General features: G+C 40.4%; 1 protein-coding gene across 4 annotated transcripts in view; it reads right to left on the minus strand.

The window, feature by feature from the left end:
- The window catches only part of LOC5570772 (actin-binding Rho-activating protein), a 63,946-nt gene that overhangs the window by 12,453 nt on the left and 26,277 nt on the right, over nt 1-25,216 (minus strand). The window contains exons 1-3 of one of the 4 annotated variants that reach the window (XR_002501224.1): nt 9,307-12,841; nt 9,084-9,226; nt 8,231-8,893 (exon numbers count right to left, since the gene is read on the minus strand). Coding sequence is in view for 3 of the 4 variants with exons in the window: in XM_021849432.1 (XP_021705124.1) it covers nt 9,084-9,229; nt 24,246-24,272 (173 nt within the window). In the remaining variant the exon portion in view is untranslated. Of the gene's footprint in view, nt 1-8,230; nt 8,894-9,083; nt 9,230-9,306; nt 12,842-24,245; nt 24,374-25,216 lie in introns of those variants that run through there. The other 3 variants (XM_021849432.1, XM_021849433.1, XM_021849431.1) reach the window with 3 other exon arrangements.

Here is a 25,216-nt window from a genome sequence, read left to right on the forward strand (position 1 = left end):
ACAGAAGCGGCAGCAGAAACATGGCCCTGGCGTGATGCCAGCAGTACGAAGAGAGCAAGGGAAGTACAGGAGCGTAAGAAGCAAGGAGCAGTGCAGTGGTTAGCACAATAGCCTCCCCCATGAAGTAATGCCAAGAGGCAGTTCCGGGGGGAATGGCTCGTGGGTTCGTAAATGTAATTTACCACCTTCTAAAAAAAAAAAAAAAAAAAAAAAAAAAAAAGAAGACTAAGGGTGTAGAAGACTAGAAGACTAGAAAGTTGGAAGACTAGAAGACAAGAAGTCTAGAAAACAAGAAGATTGGAAGACTAGAAGACTAGGACACTAGAAGACTAAAAGACTACAAATCTAGGAGACTAGGAGAAAAGAAAACTAGAAGACTAGAAGACTGAGGGATTAGACGACTAGAAGACTAGAAGATTAGAAGACTAGAAGACTAAAAGACTAGAACCCTAGAAGATAAGAAGACAAGAAGACTAGAATACTAGGAATCTAGAAGACAAGAAGACTAGCAGATTGGAAGACTAGACGTCTAAAAGACTAGAAAACTAGGAGTCTAGAAGACTAGGAGTCTAGAAGACTAGAAGTCTAGAAGACTAGGAGACTACAAGACTAGAAAACTGAAAGACTAGAAGACTAGGTGACTAGAAGACTAGGATTCTAGCAGCCTAGAAGACTAGAAGACTAGGAGACTAGGAGACTAGAAGACTAGAAGACTAGAAGACTGGAAGACTACAAGTCTTGAAGACTAGAAGACTAGGGGTCTAGAAGACTAGAAGATTAGAAGGCTAGGAGACTTTTAAGACAAGAAGACTAGAAGACTGGAAAACTAGACGACTAGAAGACTAGAAGATTAGAAGACTAGAAGACTAGAAGACTAAAAGACTAGAAGACTAGAAGATTGAAAGATTAGAAGACAATAAGATTGGAAGGCTAGAAGGCTAGAAGACTAGAAAACTAAAAGACTAGGAGACAAGAAAGTTAGAAGACTAGAAGACTAGAAGACTAGAGGACTAGAAGATTAGAAGACTAGCAGGCTAGAAGTCTAGAAAACTAGATGACTAGAAGACAAGGAGCCTAGAAGACTAGAAGACTAGAAATCAAGGAGACTAGGAGAAAAGAAGACTAGAAGACTAGAAGATTAGAAGACTAGAAGTCTAGGAGTCTAGAAGACTAGAAGACTAGGAGTCTAGAAGACAAGAAGACTAGAAGACTATCAGATTGGAAGACCAGAAGTCTAAAAGACTAGAAGACTAGGAATCTAGAAGACTAGAAGACTACAAGACTAGAAGACTGGTAGACTAGAATTTTTGAAGACTGGAAGACTAGGGGTCTAAAAGACTAGAAGGCTACCAAGGCTACCAAGGAAGACCAGACGTCTAAAAGAATAGAAGACCAGACGTCTAGAAGACTAGATGACTAGAAGACTAGGAGTCTAGCAGCCTAGAAGACTAGAAGACAAGAAGACTGGAAAACTAGACGACTAAAAGACTAGAAGTCTAGAATACTAGAATACTAAAAGACTAGAAGAGTAGAATAGTGGAAGACTAAAAGACGAGAAGACTAGGAGATTGGAAGGCTAGAAGACTAGAAGACTAAAAGACTAAAAGACTAGGAGACAAGAAGATTATAAGACTAGAAGACTAGAGGACTAGAAGATTAGAAGACTAGCAGGCTAGAAGTCTTGAAGACTAGAAGACTAGGAGCCTAGAAGACTAGAAGACATGAACTCTAGGAGACTAGGAGAAAAGAAGACTAGACGACTAAAAGACTAGAAGATTAGAAGACTAGAAAACAAGCTGACCAGAATATTAGAAGAGTAAAAGACTAGGAGACTGGAAGACTAGAGGACAAGAAGACGATTAGACAAAAAGACTAAGTAGAAGACTAGAAGACTAGAAGATTAAAAGACTAGAAGACAGGAAGACTAGAAGATCAGAAGACCAGGAGACTAGAAGACAAGGAGATTAGAAGACTAGAAGACTAGAAGATTAGAAGACTAGAAGACTAAAAGACTAGAACCCTAGAAGATAAGAAGACAAGAAGACTAGAATACTAGGAATCTAGAAGACAAGAAGACTAGCAGATTGGAAGACTAGACGTCTAAAAGACTAGAAAACTAGGAGTCTAGAAGACTAGGAGTCTAGAAGACTAGAAGTCTAGAAGACTAGGAGACTACAAGACTAGAAAACTGAAAGACTAGAAGACTAGGTGACTAGAAGACTAGGATTCTAGCAGCCTAGAAGACTAGAAGACTAGGAGACTAGGAGACTAGAAGACTAGAAGACTAGAAGACTGGAAGACTACAAGTCTTGAAGACTAGAAGACTAGGGGTCTAGAAGACTAGAAGATTAGAAGGCTAGGAGACTTTTAAGACAAGAAGACTAGAAGACTGGAAAACTAGACGACTAGAAGACTAGAAGATTAGAAGACTAGAAGACTAGAAGACTAAAATACTAGAAGACTAGAAGATTGAAAGATTAGAAGACAATAAGATTGGAAGGCTAGAAGGCTAGAAGACTAGAAAACTAAAAGACTAGGAGACAAGAAAGTTAGAAGACTAGAAGACTAGAAGACTAGAGGACTAGAAGATTAGAAGACTAGCAGGCTAGAAGTCTAGAAAACTAGATGACTAGAAGACAAGGAGCCTAGAAGACTAGAAGACTAGAAATCAAGGAGACTAGGAGAAAAGAAGACTAGAAGACTAGAAGATTAGAAGACTAGAAGTCTAGGAGTCTAGAAGACTAGAAGACTAGGAGTCTAGAAGACAAGAAGACTAGAAGACTATCAGATTGGAAGACCAGAAGTCTAAAAGACTAGAAGACTAGGAATCTAGAAGACTAGAAGACTACAAGACTAGAAGACTGGTAGACTAGAATTTTTGAAGACTGGAAGACTAGGGGTCTAAAAGACTAGAAGGCTACCAAGGCTACCAAGGAAGACCAGACGTCTAAAAGAATAGAAGACCAGACGTCTAGAAGACTAGATGACTAGAAGACTAGGAGTCTAGCAGCCTAGAAGACTAGAAGACAAGAAGACTGGAAAACTAGACGACTAAAAGACTAGAAGTCTAGAATACTAGAATACTAAAAGACTAGAAGAGTAGAATAGTGGAAGACTAAAAGACGAGAAGACTAGGAGATTGGAAGGCTAGAAGACTAGAAGACTAAAAGACTAAAAGACTAGGAGACAAGAAGATTATAAGACTAGAAGACTAGAGGACTAGAAGATTAGAAGACTAGCAGGCTAGAAGTCTAGAAGACTAGAGGACTAGAAGATTAGAAGACTAGCAGGCTAGAAGTCTAGAAAACTAGATGACTAGAAGACAAGGAGCCTAGAAGACTAGAAGACATGAACTCTAGGAGACTAGGAGAAAAGAAGACTAGACGACTAAAAGACTAGAAGATTAGAAGACTAGAAAACAAGCTGACCAGAATATTAGAAGAGTAAAAGACTAGGAGACTGGAAGACTAGAGGACAAGAAGACGATTAGACAAAAAGACTAAGTAGAAGACTAGAAGACTAGAAGATTAAAAGACTAGAAGACAGGAAGACTAGAAGATCAGAAGACCAGGAGACTAGAAGACAAGGAGATTAGAAGACTAGAAGACTAGAAGATTAGAAGACTAGAAGACTAAAAGACTAGAACCCTAGAAGATAAGAAGACAAGAAGACTAGAATACTAGGAATCTAGAAGACAAGAAGACTAGCAGATTGGAAGACTAGACGTCTAAAAGACTAGAAAACTAGGAGTCTAGAAGACTAGGAGTCTAGAAGACTAGAAGTCTAGAAGACTAGGAGACTACAAGACTAGAAAACTGAAAGACTAGAAGACTAGGTGACTAGAAGACTAGGATTCTAGCAGCCTAGAAGACTAGAAGACTAGGAGACTAGGAGACTAGAAGACTAGAAGACTAGAAGACTGGAAGACTACAAGTCTTGAAGACTAGAAGACTAGGGGTCTAGAAGACTAGAAGATTAGAAGGCTAGGAGACTTTTAAGACAAGAAGACTAGAAGACTGGAAAACTAGACGACTAGAAGACTAGAAGATTAGAAGACTAGAAGACTAGAAGACTAAAAGACTAGAAGACTAGAAGATTGAAAGATTAGAAGACAATAAGATTGGAAGGCTAGAAGGCTAGAAGACTAGAAAACTAAAAGACTAGGAGACAAGAAAGTTAGAAGACTAGAAGACTAGAAGACTAGAGGACTAGAAGATTAGAAGACTAGCAGGCTAGAAGTCTAGAAAACTAGATGACTAGAAGACAAGGAGCCTAGAAGACTAGAAGACTAGAAATCAAGGAGACTAGGAGAAAAGAAGACTAGAAGACTAGAAGATTAGAAGACTAGAAGTCTAGGAGTCTAGAAGACTAGAAGACTAGGAGTCTAGAAGACAAGAAGACTAGAAGACTATCAGATTGGAAGACCAGAAGTCTAAAAGACTAGAAGACTAGGAATCTAGAAGACTAGAAGACTACAAGACTAGAAGACTGGTAGACTAGAATTTTTGAAGACTGGAAGACTAGGGGTCTAAAAGACTAGAAGGCTACCAAGGCTACCAAGGAAGACCAGACGTCTAAAAGAATAGAAGACCAGACGTCTAGAAGACTAGATGACTAGAAGACTAGGAGTCTAGCAGCCTAGAAGACTAGAAGACAAGAAGACTGGAAAACTAGACGACTAAAAGACTAGAAGTCTAGAATACTAGAATACTAAAAGACTAGAAGAGTAGAATAGTGGAAGACTAAAAGACGAGAAGACTAGGAGATTGGAAGGCTAGAAGACTAGAAGACTAAAAGACTAAAAGACTAGGAGACAAGAAGATTATAAGACTAGAAGACTAGAGGACTAGAAGATTAGAAGACTAGCAGGCTAGAAGTCTAGAAGACTAGAAGACTAGGAGCCTAGAAGACTAGAAGACATGAACTCTAGGAGACTAGGAGAAAAGAAGACTAGACGACTAAAAGACTAGAAGATTAGAAGACTAGAAAACAAGCTGACCAGAATATTAGAAGAGTAAAAGACTAGGAGACTGGAAGACTAGAGGACAAGAAGACGATTAGACAAAAAGACTAAGTAGAAGACTAGAAGACTAGAAGATTAAAAGACTAGAAGACAGGAAGACTAGAAGATCAGAAGACCAGGAGACTAGAAGACAAGGAGATTAGAAGACTAGAAGGCTAGAAGACTGAAATACTAAAAGCCTAGAAGGCTAAAAAACTAGAAGACTAGCAGATTGGAAGGCTAGAAGACTAGAAGACTAGAAGATTAGAAGACTAGAAGACTAGTAGCTAGAAGCAGGTTAGATAATACTCCTCAACATCATCAGAGTTCGGTGACATACTCTAGAGCAGCGTGCTGCCTTTGCCTCTTTGTGAGAGCAATCTTTTTTGATGGACTTTGACTCTGGTGTATTTTGCGCTGCATCTTCTTGGCTCAATTTTCGATGTCCCTCTCTACTAAGCATTTTTCCGCTTCCTCGCAAAGAGGCAAAGGCAGCACGCTGCTCTAGAGTATGTCACCGAACTCTGATGATGTTGAGGAGTATTATCTAACCTGCTTCTAGCTACTAGTCTACCCGAGGACTACCTTGTTCGGGCGGGACGCTCAAGAGTTCAATCATCGAGAAATCAAACAGATATTTTGAGGTCACTGCTGAACAAGAAATCGACTGGTCCTCTAGGTTCCTAAATTCTCCCAGAAAGTCCCGGAAGCCTCTGAGATATACAAAAGTATTCCTACAGTTTTTCCTTGAGGGATTTCGCAAGGATTTTCTCCAAAGGTTCTAGAACTAATATCTGCATGGATTCCCAATGGAATTGATCCAGAGATTTCTATAATTGTTCTCCCACGGCATTCTGACAGAAGAAAGGAGCGTGGAACGTGCTTCCGGCCTTTTGATTCTCAAAGGTTCTTTTCCAGTGATTCATACTACGAAAGTTCTTCTGAGATATCTGAAGAAATTCCACAAGGATTCCTTAATAAATTTTCTTCCAGAACTTTTTCAAGAATTTCTCAGAAATCTTCAAGTATTCCCTAAGGAACTTCTCCAAAGCTTTCTAATAAAATTCCTGCAGACATTCCTCCGAGAATTTCTAAAGGTATCGCTCCATGGATTCCCAAAGGCATTTCCTCTGAAATACTAAAAAGTATTCCTACAGTTCGTTCTCAAAGATTTTCTTCAGATATTATTGAAGGAATTTCTGTAGGGATTCCTAATGGAATTGCTCCAGAGATTCCTAAAGTAGTTCTTTCGAGATTGCCTGAAGGAATTCCACCAGAGATTCATGGAGAAGTTCCAAGTATTCCTAAATGGTTTCCTTAAAGGATTCCTGAAAGATTTTTTCCAAAATTAATTGGCGATCATCGTGACTCCTCTGCCGGTCTTCTGATCCCTAAAAGTTTTTCTCCAGTGAGTTCTACTACGCTATTTCTACTGGGATTTCTAAAAAAGCTCCTTAAGGATTTCTTCCTGTCGAGAGTTCATTCAGGGATGTTTTCTATGGTTCTTTTAGTGATACTTTCTCAAATTTCACCATAGATTTTTAATTCCTGAAATTCTTTAGGACATTCTTAAAAGTTATCATACGAACATTCATATAGTATTTCTACAGGGATTCTTAAAGGAATTTCTAAAGAAGTTTCTTCAGTGGTTTCCAAACAACTCACTCAGGAGTTCCTAAAAGAATCCCTCCAGGAATTGTTAAACACATTTCCCCATGAATTCTTAAATAGTTTCAAGGAATACTGAAGCGATTTTTGAAATATTTATGTAGGGATTTCTCAAGTATTTTTGAAGTATTTTTTTTCCAGGGATTCCTAAAGATATTTTCACAGAGATTTCCAAAGAAACTTCCTATGGAATTCATTAAAAAAATTCTTTGAAGATTTTTAAAAGAATTTCTCCAGGGATTCCTTAATAATTGCTTCAGGGAGTCCAAAGAGATCTCCAAGGATTTGCTAAAGAACTCCTAGAGGGATTCCTAAAATAAATTCTCCAGGGATTCCAGGTGGCGTTCCCTTTGGGATATTCAAAATTATTTCTACAGGAATTTCTTGATGGATTTCGAAAGTACTTTCTCTACAAAGATTTTATGAAATTTCTGCAGGGATTTTTATAAATCATCTTTTGTGATATCTAAAAAAAATCTTGAGGGGTTTTGAACGGAACATCTTCTTGGATTTCTAAAATAACTACTTAAGGATGTCTTCCTCTTGGGTTATCATTTAGGGATGCTCTCTGGATTTATTCTAGGAATTCCTCCAGGATAGTTCTTTGAAAAATGTTTAAAAAAAATTTCCACATTATTTCTAAAGGCTCTTCACTTGTTTCACCTGAAATAGTTTTTGATTTGCCTCACAAATGGCTTTCAAAATTCTTTTAGTAAACTACCCTAGTTTTATCTGCATGAGCTTATGAAATATGTATTATCCATGGATTTCTTCAGGAATAACAGCAGGAATTGTTAGATTTGGCTGGGATCTGACAGCCGTCAATTTTTTGTTTGACCCTTTAGTAATTTTGATAGTGTCAAACAAATGTTTGAACTGCTGTCAGATCCCAGCCAAATATTTGATTAATTTTACTAATAGCTTAACAGCTCTAAAACTTAGAAAGATTGCAAATGTCCCCATAGGTTTTAGGGACATCAGGATCGTCTTAATTATTTAAAATACCTTACAAAGAGCTAATAAATATTCATTAAAACGTTGATTGGTATTTCGGTCGTGAAAAAGCGATCGCAAATAGAATCGTCATGGATAGATGCATGAAAAACAAGAAGTTTAAAAAAGAAAATTCTTTGTCAGCACTCAACAGATAAGAATAACAAACTTTGTAAGGTTCCGTAACGTCTGCGAAGTAGATTAAAAAAATTGCCATATTTACTTCCTTTCATATTCCGTTTTTATAACTTTTGATGGTAACTTTTCTTTTTTAAGCTATCAAAATTTATACGCAAATTAGGATAATTGATAGGCCTATTCACATGACGTGTCAAATCAGCTGATCGGGAAGCACTTTGACAGTTTTTCTATGAAAATGATAGGCCCGTGTTAGCACCGGTCCTCCACCGATGTAAACAAATGCATAGACGGATCTGTCACATGAAAAGGCCTATTGCTTGATTCTGCGTTACTAATTTGACAGCCTTTGTCTAATATGACAGATGTGTCATGCTTTACTATTTCAATAATAACGAAGAATAGCAAACAATAGCCATAAAAACAAAATTTTAAGCTTATCAAACTACGGTTATATTTTATTACAATCTAACGATTACAAAGCTACGAAATACACAAAATAATACAATCGCTTAGCCTAAACAGAACAAGCGCGCGGAAACGGGAAGAGAAAGCTCATACTTTTACTAAACTGATGGACTGGTGCGCTGTGACTAGGATTAGTTTGACAGTTCTCATACGGGAGAGAAGTGCGACTAAAATACTGTTCAAGCGTTCTTTCCCTGCGACTGCGCACAACCTATACATACATAGTTGCCAATATGAGAAATCTAACGCAATTATATCTGAATGGTGTAATCAAAATGAACTCATACTGAATGGAAAATTCTTTCTAAAGCAGTTGCTATTGCGATTTGGTTTTGCGGTTTTCGCTAAGTGGTTAATTACTACGTCGAAGAGCCAAAAGGAGGCGCGATAATGAGATGCATTGTGGAGGCAAAGCGGCAGACGTTCTCCTCACTTGAACGAGAATTTTTTTTGTTGCTGCAGAGCGAGGTTACTGGGCAACGATGCAATGCGATGCACTCTGGTAGTGGCGCCACGACGGCATGCGATAACGATCGCCTATGATACTGGACTAGTAGGCCATGGGCGGCGGCGGCAGAAGTTCTCCGTCGGTCGACGTCAGCCGCCTTTGATCGCATGCGATTTCTTCGCGCGCCGGGGTTAGTCAAGCGTTAGCAAGGTTTGTTTTTGTTTTATTTTATGAGCGCACGACGCGTGCCACACACGAAACAGAGAGGGAAGGAGAATAGACAATGAGAGTGAAAGCGAGGTTGGTTAGTTGGTCAGTTGGTCATAAAAGAGGAGAGCGTTGGCCGTGGGAAAGGTCAGAACCTACCTGCCGTATTCCTCTTTGCTGATCTTCAGTCTCTGCATGCCGCGTTCGCCTTGGGATTCCGAGAAGGGGTTCGCTATTTGCGACTGGATATGGCTTTTGGTGACATTGTTGAATAGGGCGACCTTGGACGATAGGGGCGAGTCCTGCAATTGAAAGATAAAGATTGATGATTAGTTTGCGATCTCTTTCTCAAGGTTATGCGAAATGGAAACAAGATCATTACAGCAACGTTCTTTACGACGAAGGGAGTCACGCATGGGGTGACTATCGACGCGATTCAGTAGATTCTGCATCGACTGCGATTCGCACTCGCTCACGTCGGAACGCATCAGTTCGTAACAAGCGACCATTCGACGGACGTTCGGACCACGAGCGACCGGAGGTTCCTGTTCACGGGGCTGCGGCTGGACGGCTACTGGCGGCGGCGGTGGCGGAGGATGACATCGGAACGACTCATTGCGGCAGATGTTCTCTTTCAGAAGCAGGTCTCGTTCGAATTGCTCGCGCATACGCTGTTCCCTGCGGCGCTGTAGACGAAGTTGCCGAAGTTCATCTTCCAACTCGGAATCATCGGTAGATTCGTCACGTCGACGTTCGCGTCTCTGGCGACGTCTCGCTCGCCGTGCTTCAGATTCCTCTTCTTCTTCCTCTTCTGAACGGCGGCGTTGCGAGCGACGCTGCGAAGGACGACGCCTCGGACGTCTAGGTTCCTCCTCTTCGCTTTCCTGCTGTTCCTCCTCTTCGTTTTCCTGACGTCTTTGCTGTCGACGCTGAGTCCTTCTGGGACGTGGCGGCTCAGGTTCTTCTTCCTCCTCCTCTTCTTCTGGTGGAGGTGGGTTCTGACGACGTTGAGTTCGTGTTCGAGCCGGACGCCGAGCTGGCTGTGGTTCCTCCTCCTGCTCTTCTTCCTCGTTCTGACCACCTTGGTTCTGAGCTCTACGACCTTGTTGGCGACGTTGTGGCTGCTGCGGTTCCGGCTCCTCCTCTTCTTGCTCAGGTTGAGGCTGTTGACGGCGTCTTTGCGCTGGACGTTGTCGCGGTTGCGCCGGTTGTTCCTGTTCTTCCTCCTGTTCCTGTTGCTGAGGCTGTTGACGCCGTCTCGCAGCGGGTCGTTGTGCAGGTTGCTCTTGTTCCTCCTGCTCTTCTTCAGGTTCGTCTTGCTGTTGTTGTTGTTGTTGTTGCTGCTGCTGTTGAGGCTGTTGTTGCTGACGTCTTCTCGTCGTAGTTGGTCGAGTTCTTCTGATCGTAAGCTGACGCCGCAATGCTCGAGCTGCCGCTTCTTGCAATGCAATCTCTTCTTCTTCCTCTTCATCGGTCAATCCCAATCCCAAGGTTAGTGCCATACTTCGCCGCCGCTCCCGTGCCTCCAGCCGTAGCAACCGTCGCTGCGTCAACTCCATGTTAGTGTCCAGGCAGACGCAACAGCTGCGTTGACATTTGCCACACTGAGAGTCCGGACCGCGGAACACTCGCGAAACGATTCCACCCATGATTCTTCCTAGGTAGATCACTAGCACCCTCCTTCAATCGATCGATTTCGTAAGAAAAACTCGTATCCAATAGCTCGCGATGTTCACACTACAATTTCCAAATCACTACAAACTGCCGCTCTTCAACTGACCGGTGGTTTTATTCACCTATGGTAATTAAACGCGGTCAGGTCAAAACCAATCGGAATCGATCGATCGCATCAACGTTCGTTCCAGTCCAGTGCAAGTCTTCGCATGCACCAACACCCGTTTCGCAATTAGCTGGGCGCATAGCTGTAAAAAAAAACTCGAACTATTCCGGTACCTGCCAATCAGACGAAATTCCAGAGCCAATTCCTTATTTTTATTGAAAAACAAAACAAATTCTAACCTCAAAACTCACCCTCATTAGCAACAAAGTATGCGCGGGCATCGTGCGCAATCAATCGCAGCAATCTGCCAAGCTGTGCGCAATCCGTGCTTCGCAAAAGTGCAAGTAGGCTTTGCGAAAGCGAAAGTAGCTGCGCCAAAGACTTAAACGAAGAGGTGCAGACGCATGGCACAACTTGATTTCGATATCGAGATATGCGAACATCGGGACCGCCTCCATCTACGTCTACGCCCACGTCTGCGGTGCTGGGAACCGTTTTGCCATCGTGGGAATCCGTTCATTCCGTGTCAAAAATTTCCATAATGAAGATGGCTCCAGGACCGTGCGAATTTCGCCGCAAAAAAAGCTGCTGACTTACATGACAGTTGGTGCAATTTCTGCATTTTCGCTCGCTTTGCATTGCTTGTTTGGTGTTGTTGTTATGATTTATCAATTAAACGTTTGTAATCGGGCGACTGCGATGAGCGCGTGGGACGGCTCATTGTGTTTCAAAAAAACGAAGAATTCCTCCTATCATGGTGAAACTAATCAATCCAAACCGTCTCACCGACGCTCATCAAAGCAAGCAGTGTGAAGCGAACAAAAAACAATGACAGTTGCGGCTGTCAGTGCCAATGACAGGCGGAAAGCGTCAAATTTCACGGCTGACTTGATTGGAGCGCGTTCGATAGGTGTTATGAGGGAGCCCTAGCTGTGAGCCATCTGCTCGCGTTGCGCCTCGCCGGAGGTTAGATAAGCCCGGCTGGTGTCGTCCCTCTGACGGAACACCGCCAAAATTATCTAACCCAGCAGTTGGTCCCACTTTCGGGGCCATGTTATTGTACTGGTTCGTTAAAAATGCGAGTAATTGCAGGAGAAAGTATCCTCCTCGGAGCCTGGAGCTCACGGACGATTGATGGGTTTTACAGCTCATCAAATTTAATCATTTATAATCTCGTTTCACGCAATGGACGAACAATCACGATTTGTAGGATTTACACGGTTCATCTTGAATCTCATTTTATGAGAAAATTCGAAAGGGGTGCGTTTAGTAAACCATCTTTATGCCGCGCAGCGCATCGGTGAAAGGTTAAACCCAACCCACACTCCGCGAAGAGCAAAGAGCATTTGCGCAATCATTCTCCACGTGTCGGCCATTGACTAGACCACCGTAAACAATTACCAAGACGATGACGCCGTAGCTAGGCAATGATGCGTGTGTGTGTGGGTTTTAAACTAAACCGCAACTTGGAAAGATAATCCAGTGCGCATCGCATCGTCGCAGTTGTGATTGCGGTTATGAAACGCATCGCGTTTTTGTTGGTAGGCCTGAACTTCTCTTCGTTGTAACCATGGTGACAGCTGCCAAATGATGCCGATAGCGATCAACTGGGTTACTGCGATTTCGGATTTAAACCGTTTCTAATCAAGTAAAACATCTGCAATTTTGCGATTTAAAAAAATGGTAAACAACTCCAGTTTTTGCCACTGTCGGCCCCTTCTCAATTTGCGCCATAATTGTGCCGATCATCGTCATTTTTTTCTCCCAATCACTCGATCGTTAACTGTTTGTTGATATTTTCTTCTGTCGGTTTGATCTTCGCACCTCTCTTTCTCCGTTGGTCAATCCGGCAAGCCGTTTTTACCACTTTGTACAGATCGAAGTAGACTTGTGGATGCCAATCGGCATGCGGTGGCCGACATTTCGACTATTGCCGTGCCACTGATCTACCGAGGAGATAATTGAAGGTTAATTTCGCTTACAGACACGGTACGGAGACAGGCTGTAACGGAGACCGATTTTCGTTTACAATCAGTTTGATTATCGGGGTCGCTAATTGAAAGATTAATTAGTCCACACTTTCCAATGATCGAACTGCATTTGTATTTTTGTTGGACTGAAATTTGATGTGGATGATGTGGTTGGATTGGATTGGATTGGATTTGGCTTGGATTTGGATTGGATTTGGATTGGATTGGATTGGATTTGGATTGGTTTGGATTGGATTAATTGGATTTGGATTGGATTTGGATTGGATTTGGATTGGTTTGGATTGGATTGGATTGGATTTGGATTGGATTTGGATTGGATTTGGCATTTTGGATTGGATTTGGATTGGATTTGGATGGATTGGATGGATTGGATTTGGATTGGATTGGATTTGGATTGGATTTGGATTGGATTTGGATTGGATTTGGATTGGATTTGGATTGGATTTGGATTGGATTTGGATTGGATTTGGATTGGATTTGGATTGGATTTGGATTGGATTTGGATTGGATTTGGATTGGATTTGGATTGGATTTGGATTGGATTTGGATTTGGATTGGATTTGGATTGGATTTGGATTGGATTTGGATTGGATTTGGATTGGATTTGGATTGGATTTGGATTGGATTTGGATTGGATTTGGATTGGATTTGGATTGGATTTGGATTGGATTTGGATTGGATTTGGATTGGATTTGGATTGGATTTGGATTGGATTTGGATTGGATTTGGATTGGATTTGGATTGGATTTGGATTGGATTTGGATTGGATTTGGATTGGATTTGGATTGGATTTGGATTGGATTTGGATTGGATTTGGATTGGATTTGGATTGGATTTGGATTGGATTTGGATTGGATTTGGATTGGATTTGGATTGGATTTGGATTGGATTTGGATTTGGATTGGATTGGATTTGGATTGGATTTGGATTGGATTTGGATTGGATTTGGATTGGATTTGGATTGGATTTGGATTGGATTTGGATTGGATTGGATTTGGATTGGATTTGGATTGGATTTGGATTGGATTTGGATTGGATTTGGATTGGATTTGGATTGGATTTGGATTGGATTTGGATTGGATTTGGATTGGATTTGGATTGGATTTGGATTGGATTTGGATTGGATTTGGATTGGATTTGGATTGGATTTGGATTGGATTTGGATTGGATTTGGATTGGATTTGGATTGGATTTGGATTGGATTTGGATTGGATTTGGATTGGATTTGGATTGGATTTGGATTGGATTTGGATTGGATTTGGATTGGATTTGGATTGGATTTGGATTGGATTTGGATTGGATTGGATTGGATTTGGATTGGATTTGGATTGGATTTGGATTGGATTTGGATTGGATTTGGATTGGATTTGGATTGGATTTGGATTGGATTTGGATTGGATTTGGATTGGATTTGGATTGGATTTGGATTGGATTTGGATTGGATTTGGATTGGATTTGGATTGGATTGGATTGGATTTGGATTGGATTTGGATTGGATTTGGATTGGATTTGGATTGGATTTGGATTGGATTTGGATTGGATTTGGATTGGATTTGGATTGGATTTGGATTGGATTTGATTGGATTGGATGGATTTTGGATTGGATTTGATTGGATTTGGATTTGGATTGTTGGATTGATTGGATTGGATTTGGATTGGATTTGATTGGATTTGGATTGGATTTGATTGGATTGGATTGGATTTGGATTGGATTTGGATTGGATTTGGATTGGATTTGGATTGGATTTGGATTGGATTTGGATTGGATTTGGATTGGATTTGGATTGGATTTGGATTGGATTTGGATTGGATTTGGATTGGATTTGGATTGGATTTTGGATTGGATTTGGATTGGATTTGGATTGGATTTGGATTGGATTTGGATTGGATTTGGATTGGATTGGATTGAGGATTTGGATTGGATTGGATGGATTTTGGATTGGATTTGGATTGGATTTGGATTGGATTTGGATTGGATTTGGATTGGATTTTGGATTGGATTTGGATTGGATTTGGATTGGGATTTGGATTGGACTTTGGGATTGGATTTGGATTGGATTTGGATTGGATTGGATTTGGATTTGGATTGGATTTGGATTGGATTTTGGGATGGATTTGGATTGGATTTGGATTGGATTTGGATTGTTGATTTGGATTTGGATTTGGATTGATTTGGATTGGATTTGGATTGGATTTTGGATTGGATTTGGATTGGATTTGGATTGGATTTGGATTGGATTTGGATTGGATTTGGATTGGATTTGGATTGGATTGGATGGATTTGGATTGGATTTTGGATTGGGATTTGGATTGGATTTGGATTGGATTTGGATTGGGATTTGGATTGGATTTGGATTGGATTTGGGATTGGATTTGGATTGGATTGGATTGGGATTTGGATTGGATTTGGATTGGATTTGGATTGGATTTGGATTGGATTTGGATTGGATTTGGATTGGATTTGGATTGGATTTGGATTGGATTTGGATTGGATTTGGATTGGATTTGGATTGGATTTGGATTGGATTTGGATTGGATTTGGATTGGATTTGGATTGGATTTGGATTGGATTTGGATTGGATTTGGATTGGATTTGGATTGGATTTGGATTGGATTTGGATTGGATTTGGATTGGATTTGGATTGGATTTGGATTGGATTTGGATTGGATTTGGATTGGATTTGGATTGGATTTGGATTGGATTTGGATTGGATTTGGATTGGATTTGGATTGGATTTGGATTGGATTTGGATTGGATTTGGATTGGATTTGGATTGGATTTGGATTGGATTTGGATTGGATTTGGATTGGATTTGGATTGGATTTGGATTGGATTTGGATTGGATTTGGATTGGATTTGGATTGGATTTGGATTGGATTTGGATTGGATTTGGATTGGATTTGGATTGGATTTGGATTGGATTTGGATTGGATTTGGATTGGATTTGGATTGGATTTGGATTGGATTTGGATTGGATTTGGATTGGATTTGGATTGGATTTGGATTGGATTTGGATTGGATTTGGATTGGATTTGGATTGGATTTGGATTGGATTTGGATTGGATTTGGATTGGATTTGGATTGGATTTGGATTGGATTTGGATTGGATTTGGATTGGATTTGGATTGGATTGATTGGATTGGATTTGGATTGGATTTGGATTGGATTTGGATTGGATTTGGATTGGATTTGGATTGGATTTGGATTGGATTTGGATTGGATTTGGATTGGATTTGGATTGGATTTGGATTGGATTTGGATTGGATTTGGATTGGATTTGGATTGGATTTGATTGGATTTGGATTGGATTGGATTGGATTTGGATTGGATTTGGATTGGATTTGGATTGGATTTGGATTGGATTTGGATTGGATTTGGATTGGATTTGGATTGGATTTGGATTGGATTTGGATTGGATTTGGATTGGATTTGGATTGGATTTGGATTGGATTTGGATTGGATTTGGATTGGATTTGGATTGGATTGGATTGGATTGGATTTGGATTGGATTTGGATTGGATTTGGATTGGATTTGGATTGGATTTGGATTGGATTTGGATTGGATTTGGATTGGATTGGATTGGATTTGGATTGGATTTGGATTGGATTTGGATTGGATTTGGATTGGATTTGGATTGGATTTGGATTGGATTTGGATTGGATTTGGATTGGATTTGGATTGGATTTGGATTGGATTTGGATTGGATTTGGATTGGATTTGGATTGGATTTGGATTGGATTTGGATTGGATTTGGATTGGATTGGATTGGATTTGGATTGGATTTGGATTGGATTTGGATTGGATTTGGATTGGATTTGGATTGGATTTGGATTGGATTTGGATTGGATTTGGATTGGATTTGGATTGGATTTGGATTGGATTTGGATTGGATTTGGATTGGATTTGGATTGGATTTGGATTGGATTTGGATTGGATTTGGATTGGATTTGGATTGGATTTGGATTGGATTTGGATTGGATTTGGATTGGATTTGGATTGGATTTGGATTGGATTTGGATTGGATTTGGATTGGATTTGGATTGGATTTGGATTGGATTTGGATTGGATTTGGATTGGATTTGGATTGGATTTGGATTGGATTTGGATTGGATTTGGATTGGATTTGGATTGGATTTGGATTGGATTTGGATTGGATTTGGATTGGATTTGGATTGGATTTGGATTGGATTTGGATTGGATTTGGATTGGATTTGGATTGGATTTGGATTGGATTTGGATTGGATTTGGATTGGATTTGGATTGGATTTGGATTGGATTTGGATTGGATTTGGATTGGATTTGGATTGGATTTGGATTGGATTTGGATTGGATTTGGATTGGATTTGGATTGGATTTGGATTGGATTTGGATTGGATTTGGATTGGATTTGGATTGGATTTGGATTGGATTTGGATTGGATTTGGATTGGATTTGGATTGGATTTGGATTGGATTTGGATTGGATTTGGATTGGATTTGGATTGGATTTGGATTGGATTTGGATTGGATTTGGATTGGATTTGGATTGGATTTGGATTGGATTTGGATTGGATTTGGATTGGATTTGGATTGGATTTGGATTGGATTTGGATTGGATTTGGATTGGATTTGGATTGGATTTGGATTGGATTTGGATTGGATTTGGATTGGATTTGGATTGGATTTGGATTGGATTTGGATTGGATTTGGATTGGATTTGGATTGGATTTGGATTGGATTTGGATTGGATTTGGATTGGATTTGGATTGGATTTGGATTGGATTTGGATTGGATTTGGATTGGATTTGGATTGGATTTGGATTGGATTTGGATTGGATTTGGATTGGATTTGGATTGGATTTGGATTGGATTTGGATTGGATTTGGATTGGATTTGGATTGGATTTGGATTGGATTTGGATTGGATTTGGATTGGATTTGGATTGGATTTGGATTGGATTTGGATTGGATTTGGATTGGATTTGGATTGGATTTGGATTGGATTTGGATTGGATTTGGATTGGATTTGGATTGGATTTGGATTGGATTTGGATTGGATTGGATTGGATTTGGATTGGATTTGGATTGGATTTGGATTGGATTTGGATTGGATTTGGATTGGATTTGATTGGATTTGGATTGGATTTGGATTGGATTTGGATGGATTTGGATTGGATTTGGATTGGATTTGGATTGGATTTGGATTGGATTTGGATTGGATTTGGATTGGATTTGGATTGGATTTGGATTGGATTTGGATTGGATTTGGATTGGATTTGGATTGGATTTGGATTGGATTTGGATTGGATTGGATTGGATTTGGATTGGATTTGGATTGGATTTGGATTGGATTGGATTGGATTTGGATTGGATTTGGATTGGATTTGGATTGGATTTGGATTGGATTGGATTTGGATTGGATTTGGATTGGATTTGGATTGGATTTGGATTGGATTTGGATTGGATTTGGATTGGATTTGGATTGGATTTGGATTGGATTGATTGGATTTGGATTGGATTTGGATTGGATTTGGATTGGATTTGGATTGGATTTGGATTGGATTTGGATTGGATTTGGATTGGATTTGGATTGGATTTGGATTGGATTTGGATTGGATTTGGATTGGATTTGGATTGGATTTGGATTGGATTTGGATTGGATTTGGATTGGATTTGGATTGGATTTGGATTGGATTTGGATTGGATTTGGATTGGATTTGGATTGGATTTGGATTGGATTTGGATTGGATTTGGATTGGATTTGGATTGGATTTGGATTGGATTTGGATTGGATTTGGATTGGATTTGGATTGGATTTGGATTGGATTTGGATTGGATTTGGATTGGATTTGGATTGGATTTGGATTGGATTTGGATTGGATTTGGATTGGATTTGGATTGGATTTGGATTGGATTTGGATTGGATTTGGATTGGATTTGGATTGGATTTGGATTGGATTTGGATTGGATTGGATTTGGATTGGATTTGGATTGGATTTGGATTGGATTTGGATTGGATTTGGATTGGATTTGGATTGGATTTGGATTGGATTTGGATTGGATTTGGATTGGATTTGGATTGGATTTGGATTGGATTTGGATTGGATTTGGATTGGATTTGGATTGGATTGGATTTGGATTGGATTTGGATTGGATTTGGATTGGATTTGGATTGGATTTGGATTGGATTTGGATTGGATTGGATTGGATTTGGATTGGATTTGGATTGGATTTGGATTGGATTTGGATTGGATTTGGATTGGATTTGGATTGGATTTTGGATTTGGATTGGATTTGGATTGGATTTGGATTGGATTTGGATTGGATTTGGATTGGATTTGGATTGGATTTGGATTGGATTTGGATTGGATTTGGATTGGATTTGGATTGGATTTGGATTGGATTTGGATTGGATTTGGATTGGATTTGGATTGGATTTGGATTGGATTTGGATTGGATTGGATTTGGATTGGATTTGGATTGGATTTGGATTGGATTTGGATTGGATTTGGATTGGATTTGGATTGGATTTGGATTGGATTTGGATTGGATTTGGATTGGATTTGGATTGGATTTGGATTGGATTGATTGGATTTGGATTGGATTTGGATTGGATTTGGATTGGATTTGGATTGGATTTGGATTGGATTGGATTGGATTGGATTTGGATTGGATTTGGATTGGATTTGGATTGGATTGGATTGGATTTGGATTGGATTTGGATTTGGATTTGGATTGGATTTGGATTGGATTTGGATGGATTTGGATTGGATTTGGATTGGATTTGGATTGGATTTGGATTGGATTTGGATGGATGGATTGGATTTGGATTGGATTTGGATTGGATTTGGATTGGATTTGGATTGGATTTGGATTGGATTTGGATTGGATTTGGATTGGATTTGGATTGGATTTGGATTGGATTTGGATTGGATTTGGATTGGATTTGGATTGGATTTGGATTGGATTTGGATTGGATTTGGATTGGATTTGGATGGATTTGGATTGATTTGGATTGGATTTGGATTGGATTTGGATTGGATTTGGATTGGATTTGGATTGGATTTGGATTGGATTTGGATTGGATTTGGATTGGATTTGGATTGGATTTGGATTGGATTGATTGGATTTGGATTGGATTGGATTGGATTTGGATTGGATTTGGATTGGATTTGGATTGGATTTGGATTGGATTTGGATTGGATTTGGATTGGATTGGATTGGATTTGGATTGGATTTGGATTGGATTTGGATTGGATTTGGATTGGATTTGGATTGGATTTGGATTGGATTTGGATTGGATTTGGATTGGATTTGGATTGGATTTGGATTGGATTTGGATTGGATTTGGATTGGATTTGGATTGGATTTGGATTGGATTTGGATTGGATTTGGATTGGATTTGGATTGGATTTGGATTGGATTTGGATTGGATTTGGATTGGATTTGGATTGGATTTGGATTGGATTTGGATTGGATTTGGATTGGATTTGGATTGGATTTGGATTGGATTTGGATTGGATTTGGATTGGATTTGGATTGGATTTGGATTGGATTTGGATTGGATTTGGATTGGATTTGGATTGGATTTGGATTGGATTTGGATTGGATTTGGATTGGATTTGGATTGGATTTGGATTGGATTGGATTGGATTTGGATTGGATTTGGATTGGATTTGGATTGATTTGGATTGGATTTGGATTGGATTTGGATTGGATTTGGATTGGATTTGGATTGGATTTGGATTGGATTTGGATTGGATTTGGATTGGATTTGGATGGATTGGATTGGATTTGGATTGGATTTGGATTGGATTTGGATTGGATTTGGATTGGATTTGGATTGGATTTGGATTGGATTTGGATTGGATTTGGATTGGATTTGGATTGGATTTGGATTGGATTTGGATTGGATTTGGATTGGATTTGGATTGGATTGGATTGGATTTGGATTGGATTTGGATTGGATTTGGATTGGATTTGGATGGATTTGGATTGGATTTGGATTGGATTTGGATTGGATTTGGATTGGATTTATTGGATTGGATTGGATTTGGATTGGATTTGGATTGGATTTGGATTGATTTGGATTGGTTGGATTTGGATTGGATTGGATTGGATTTGGATTGGATTTGGATTGGATTTGGATTGGATTTGGATTGGATTTGGGATTGGATTTGGATTGGATTTGGGATGGATTTGGATTGGATTTGGATGGATTTGGATTGGATTTGGATTGGATTTGGATTGGATTTGGATTGGATTTGGATTGGATTTGGATTGGATTTGGATTGGATTTGGATTGGATTTGGATTGGATTTGGATTGGATTTGGATTGGATTTTGGATTGGATTTGGATTGGATTTGGATTGGATTTGGATTGGATTTGGATGGATTGGATTTGGATTGGATTTGGATTGGATTTGGATTGGATTTGGATTGGATTTGGATTGGATTTGGATTGGATTTGGATTGGATTTGGATTGGATTTGGATTGGATTTGGATTGGATTTGGATTGGATTTGGATTGGATTTGGATTGGATTTGGATTGGATTTGATTGGATTTGGATTGGATTTGGATTGGATTTGGATTGGATTTGGATTGGATTTGGATTGGATTTGGATTGGATTTGGATTGGATTTGGATTGGATTTGGATTGGATTGGATTGGGATTTGGATTGGATTTGGATTGGATTTGGATTGGATTTGGATTGGATTGGATTTGGATTGGATTTGGATTGGATTTGGATTGGATTTGGATTGGATTTGGATTGGATTTGGATTGGATTTGGATTGGATTTGGATTGGATTTGGATTGGATTTGGATTGGATTTGGATTGGATTGGATTGGATTTGGATTGGATTTGGATTGGATTGGATTGGATTTGGATTGGATTTGGATTGGATTTGGATTGGATTTGGATTGGATTTGGATTGGATTGGATTTGGATTGGATTTGGATTGGATTTGGATGGATTTGGATTGGATTTGGATTGGATTTGGATTGGATTTGGATTGGATTTGGATTGGATTTGGATTGGATTTGGATTGGATTTGGATTGGATTTGGATTGGATTTGGATTGGATTTGGATTGGATTGGATGGATTGGATTTGGATTGGATTTGGATTGGATTTGGATTGGATTTGGATTGGATTTGGATTGGATTTGGATTGGATTTGGATTGGATTTGGATTGGATTTGGATTGGATTTGGATTGGATTTGGATTGGATTTGGATTGGATTTGGATTGGATTTGGATTGGATTTGGATTGGATTTGATTGGATTTGGATTGGATTTGGATTGGATTTGGATTGGATTTGGATGGATTTGGATTGGATTTGGATTGGATTGGATTGGATTTGGATTGGATTTGGATTGGATTTGGAGTGTGTCGTGATTGGCTTAACATTGTTTTTGGAATGGATGAACTGTTATATTGTGGCTCAAGCGCAAATGGAGCATTACGGAGCCGTGAATTATAGTAGATTTAATGTCAAACACCGAATGTCTTCAATGAATACATTTTTGAAATGGATTGCTTTGGATTGAATTAGGACTATTCATTCGTTGTCTTTGGAATGGATTAACTGTCAATTTATGGCTCAAGCGCACATTAAACATTACGAAGCCGTGGATTTTCAATTGACTCAATTATAAATCGACCTTCAGCTTTCAATCACGGATCGTCTCATGCATCATATGAATAGATAATGCTCGGTTCATTAATACGAGCCATTGTCGTAACCCATCACTGAGCTCAGTACCGACGAGCGATCAAGATTAGTAACCCCACAAAAAGACGTTAATAATCGCCGATTATCGCAAGTACTAAAGAAACGAAAATTTCCATCAAAACAAAACATAATTGAAACGATTTAGCAGCCTGCCACTTCACTGGTTGGTAGGTTTCTTTTCTCCTTCTGCGCATTATGCGCACCACCGTCGATCGCCGGCACTTAGTTCAAGCTTCACCTACTTTTCGCACTCGAACAACAATACAATAGATTGGTTGATGATGAGACTCGGAGTTCGATGAGCTGGATCGCAGCAGGCCATCCATCCATCGATCGCACGTGGCTCTTTTTTGGGCTGTGCTAAAAGCATCATCGACAATGGCGCAAGTGATCATTCCTGCATTAGCCAAGGGGTGACCTTTTCGTTTGACTTGTAAATGGGTCTGTTGAAAAAAACTTTGGGTTTTCCCTGATTCTGTTGAACGTTGAAATTTTTATGGAAATTGGCGCCCAATTTTAATAAATGTTGCTGCTCGTTACATCAGTCAAACGGCCAAGGTTACATTTGATTCTAATGTAAGACAATTTGGCAGTCATTTGCCATTCGGAAGAAACCACTCGCTTCTCGGTTAAGAAGCCGCGCTCATTCACCGCTTGAAGCTGCTCGTTAGGGGCGTTCTAAATATAATCCGCGACCGACGCGCCCGCTTCGGAATGTGTGATGATGATGTTTTGATTGCATGCCAAGCATCTGCACACGTTCGGTGGCCAACGATCAGGAACAGCTAGCGTGATCCAATCCTACTGCTCGATTCTCTAAATGGCATCCGGATGAATGGACGTCTGCACCATGCGGAACTGCCAACGGAAAATGCAGTCGGGCTTCTGGGGTTTGAGTCAGCCGCCCTTTGTCAAAGACTCTGTTGTGACGCTCAGCTGGCTTGACGATCGATAATTTTCTTGTGTGTCACGGCGATTACGCTCAGCATAAGCCGGGCGTTTCTAGCTCGCGTATTCTTCTAGTAGGCGGGTAACGACGCCAAGCTGATTTACGACTGTGTTGTGCCGTCAGTGGCTCGACCTTCTTCAATGCCGGACGCCACATAATATTTATATGAGAACAGCTGTTCAACCGAGCGCGCCGCCGCGCTGCGATCCCCTGCGGCTCGAATGTGGGTTACTCATGCCGAGCAAATTGCAGGGTTTATTGATCTCGGAGTGCCTTATCTGGCACTAGGAAGCGGCTTATGCAAATCGCCCAAAAAAAAGCTGCCCATCGCTGCGAAGTGATGCAAGAGAAGTGCAACATTTCACACTAACCCATCTCCGCACAACAATGCTGTGCACCACGCGATGGCTAACACAATTAGAGCCGCCTCACACTACTGACCAATCACAGCGTCACGCCTTGACGCCTTTCCATTACTTTGTATTGCGGCGGCGACTTGTTCGCGATCGCACCTTTCTTCGGCTTTTTTCTTTACGCAACCTGGCATGCCATGACGCCCACCAACCGAGAGCGGCACGAAAGAATTCCCTCGCGCGCCACACGAAGAGCGCAATCATCAAGTAGGCTGCGGCGAAAGAATTTCGTGCAAAATTTGATGAAATTATTGTTTTGCGCGCGAAACTTGCAATCACTTATTGACATTTGCGCGCGGCGCCGATTGCCTGTCGCAATTGCTGACAAGCGGCTGATGATGATCATTGTTACGACGCAGCGGCCGCCAAACATTGCCTAATTAGGGCGCGGTACAAAATTTGGGCCGCCTCAATTTTGACATTTTTGATTCGATCCAAGTAATTAGACTGTGCACACCGTTTGTACTGACCTGCTGTGATTCGGGCTGGGACGACATGGCGGCGAATGTCACTGAAATGTGAGGTGATCAACCACTCGAAAGAATAACGCGATCGTTCGCAGAAGGGCGGTCGATCTGCTCCGCTGACGGTTAACAAGGTACTGATCGGCGACTAGGGAGTAGGGCGTGATTTTCACGGCCATTGACGACGGTTCCACATGCTATATTGCGACTTTGGCGGTTTTTATTTAGGTGTCGTGACACGATCACACACGATCAATGGCTGCTGCTGGCAAAGGTGGGTGACGTGACGGTGTTGTTTCGAGTTTTCGCGCTTTGTTTGTTCGGTTTTCTTCGCACGGCTGAGCGTATTTTTCATTCTAAGGGATTCTGTTTTTCTCGACGACGCCAATTGGTTACGCATTCGGTTGAGTTTTGTCTTGCTACAAAGTGATTAAAAGTTGTGTACAGCAAGCTAAAAATGCCACGCATGTTTACTGCTGAAAGCATGTCGTAATTCAATGGACCTTTGCACGAGTTCACTAATTTGACGTTTGAGCGGTGCCGAATTCACTAGTTTCCATGGTCACGTAAATAACATGGCACCGCTCAAACGTCAACGAGTGAACCCATGCATTGGTCCATACAGTTCAAGCCGTTTTTTTCTCTTTTCAGCTCAAACATTTTCTTTTCATAAGATCTAAGACTTTCAGAAGTATAGATCTTTACATCTACTAGCATTGAAAGAATGTTCTCAGAAATTCATGTCTGCAGATTGCATCCATTGTGTTTCCCGACTTCAGATGAATCGTTCAGGATCTCCCAGAGATCCTAATCTAGGATCACTAGATGTTCCCGGTAAACAAAACTTATTGCAAACCAGAATTAGGAGTGTTGGAGAGCAGATATTTCACACATCCTTGCAGCGGAGATGTCTGGAGGTAAACGTATTGTAGGATAGAGGTAAGAGGATTAAATTGTAATTTATACTCAGACATTGA

The sequence above is a fragment of the Aedes aegypti genome, chromosome 3, assembly GCF_002204515.2.
Source record: "Aedes aegypti strain LVP_AGWG chromosome 3, AaegL5.0 Primary Assembly, whole genome shotgun sequence".
Lineage (NCBI taxonomy): Eukaryota > Metazoa > Arthropoda > Insecta > Diptera > Culicidae > Aedes > Aedes aegypti.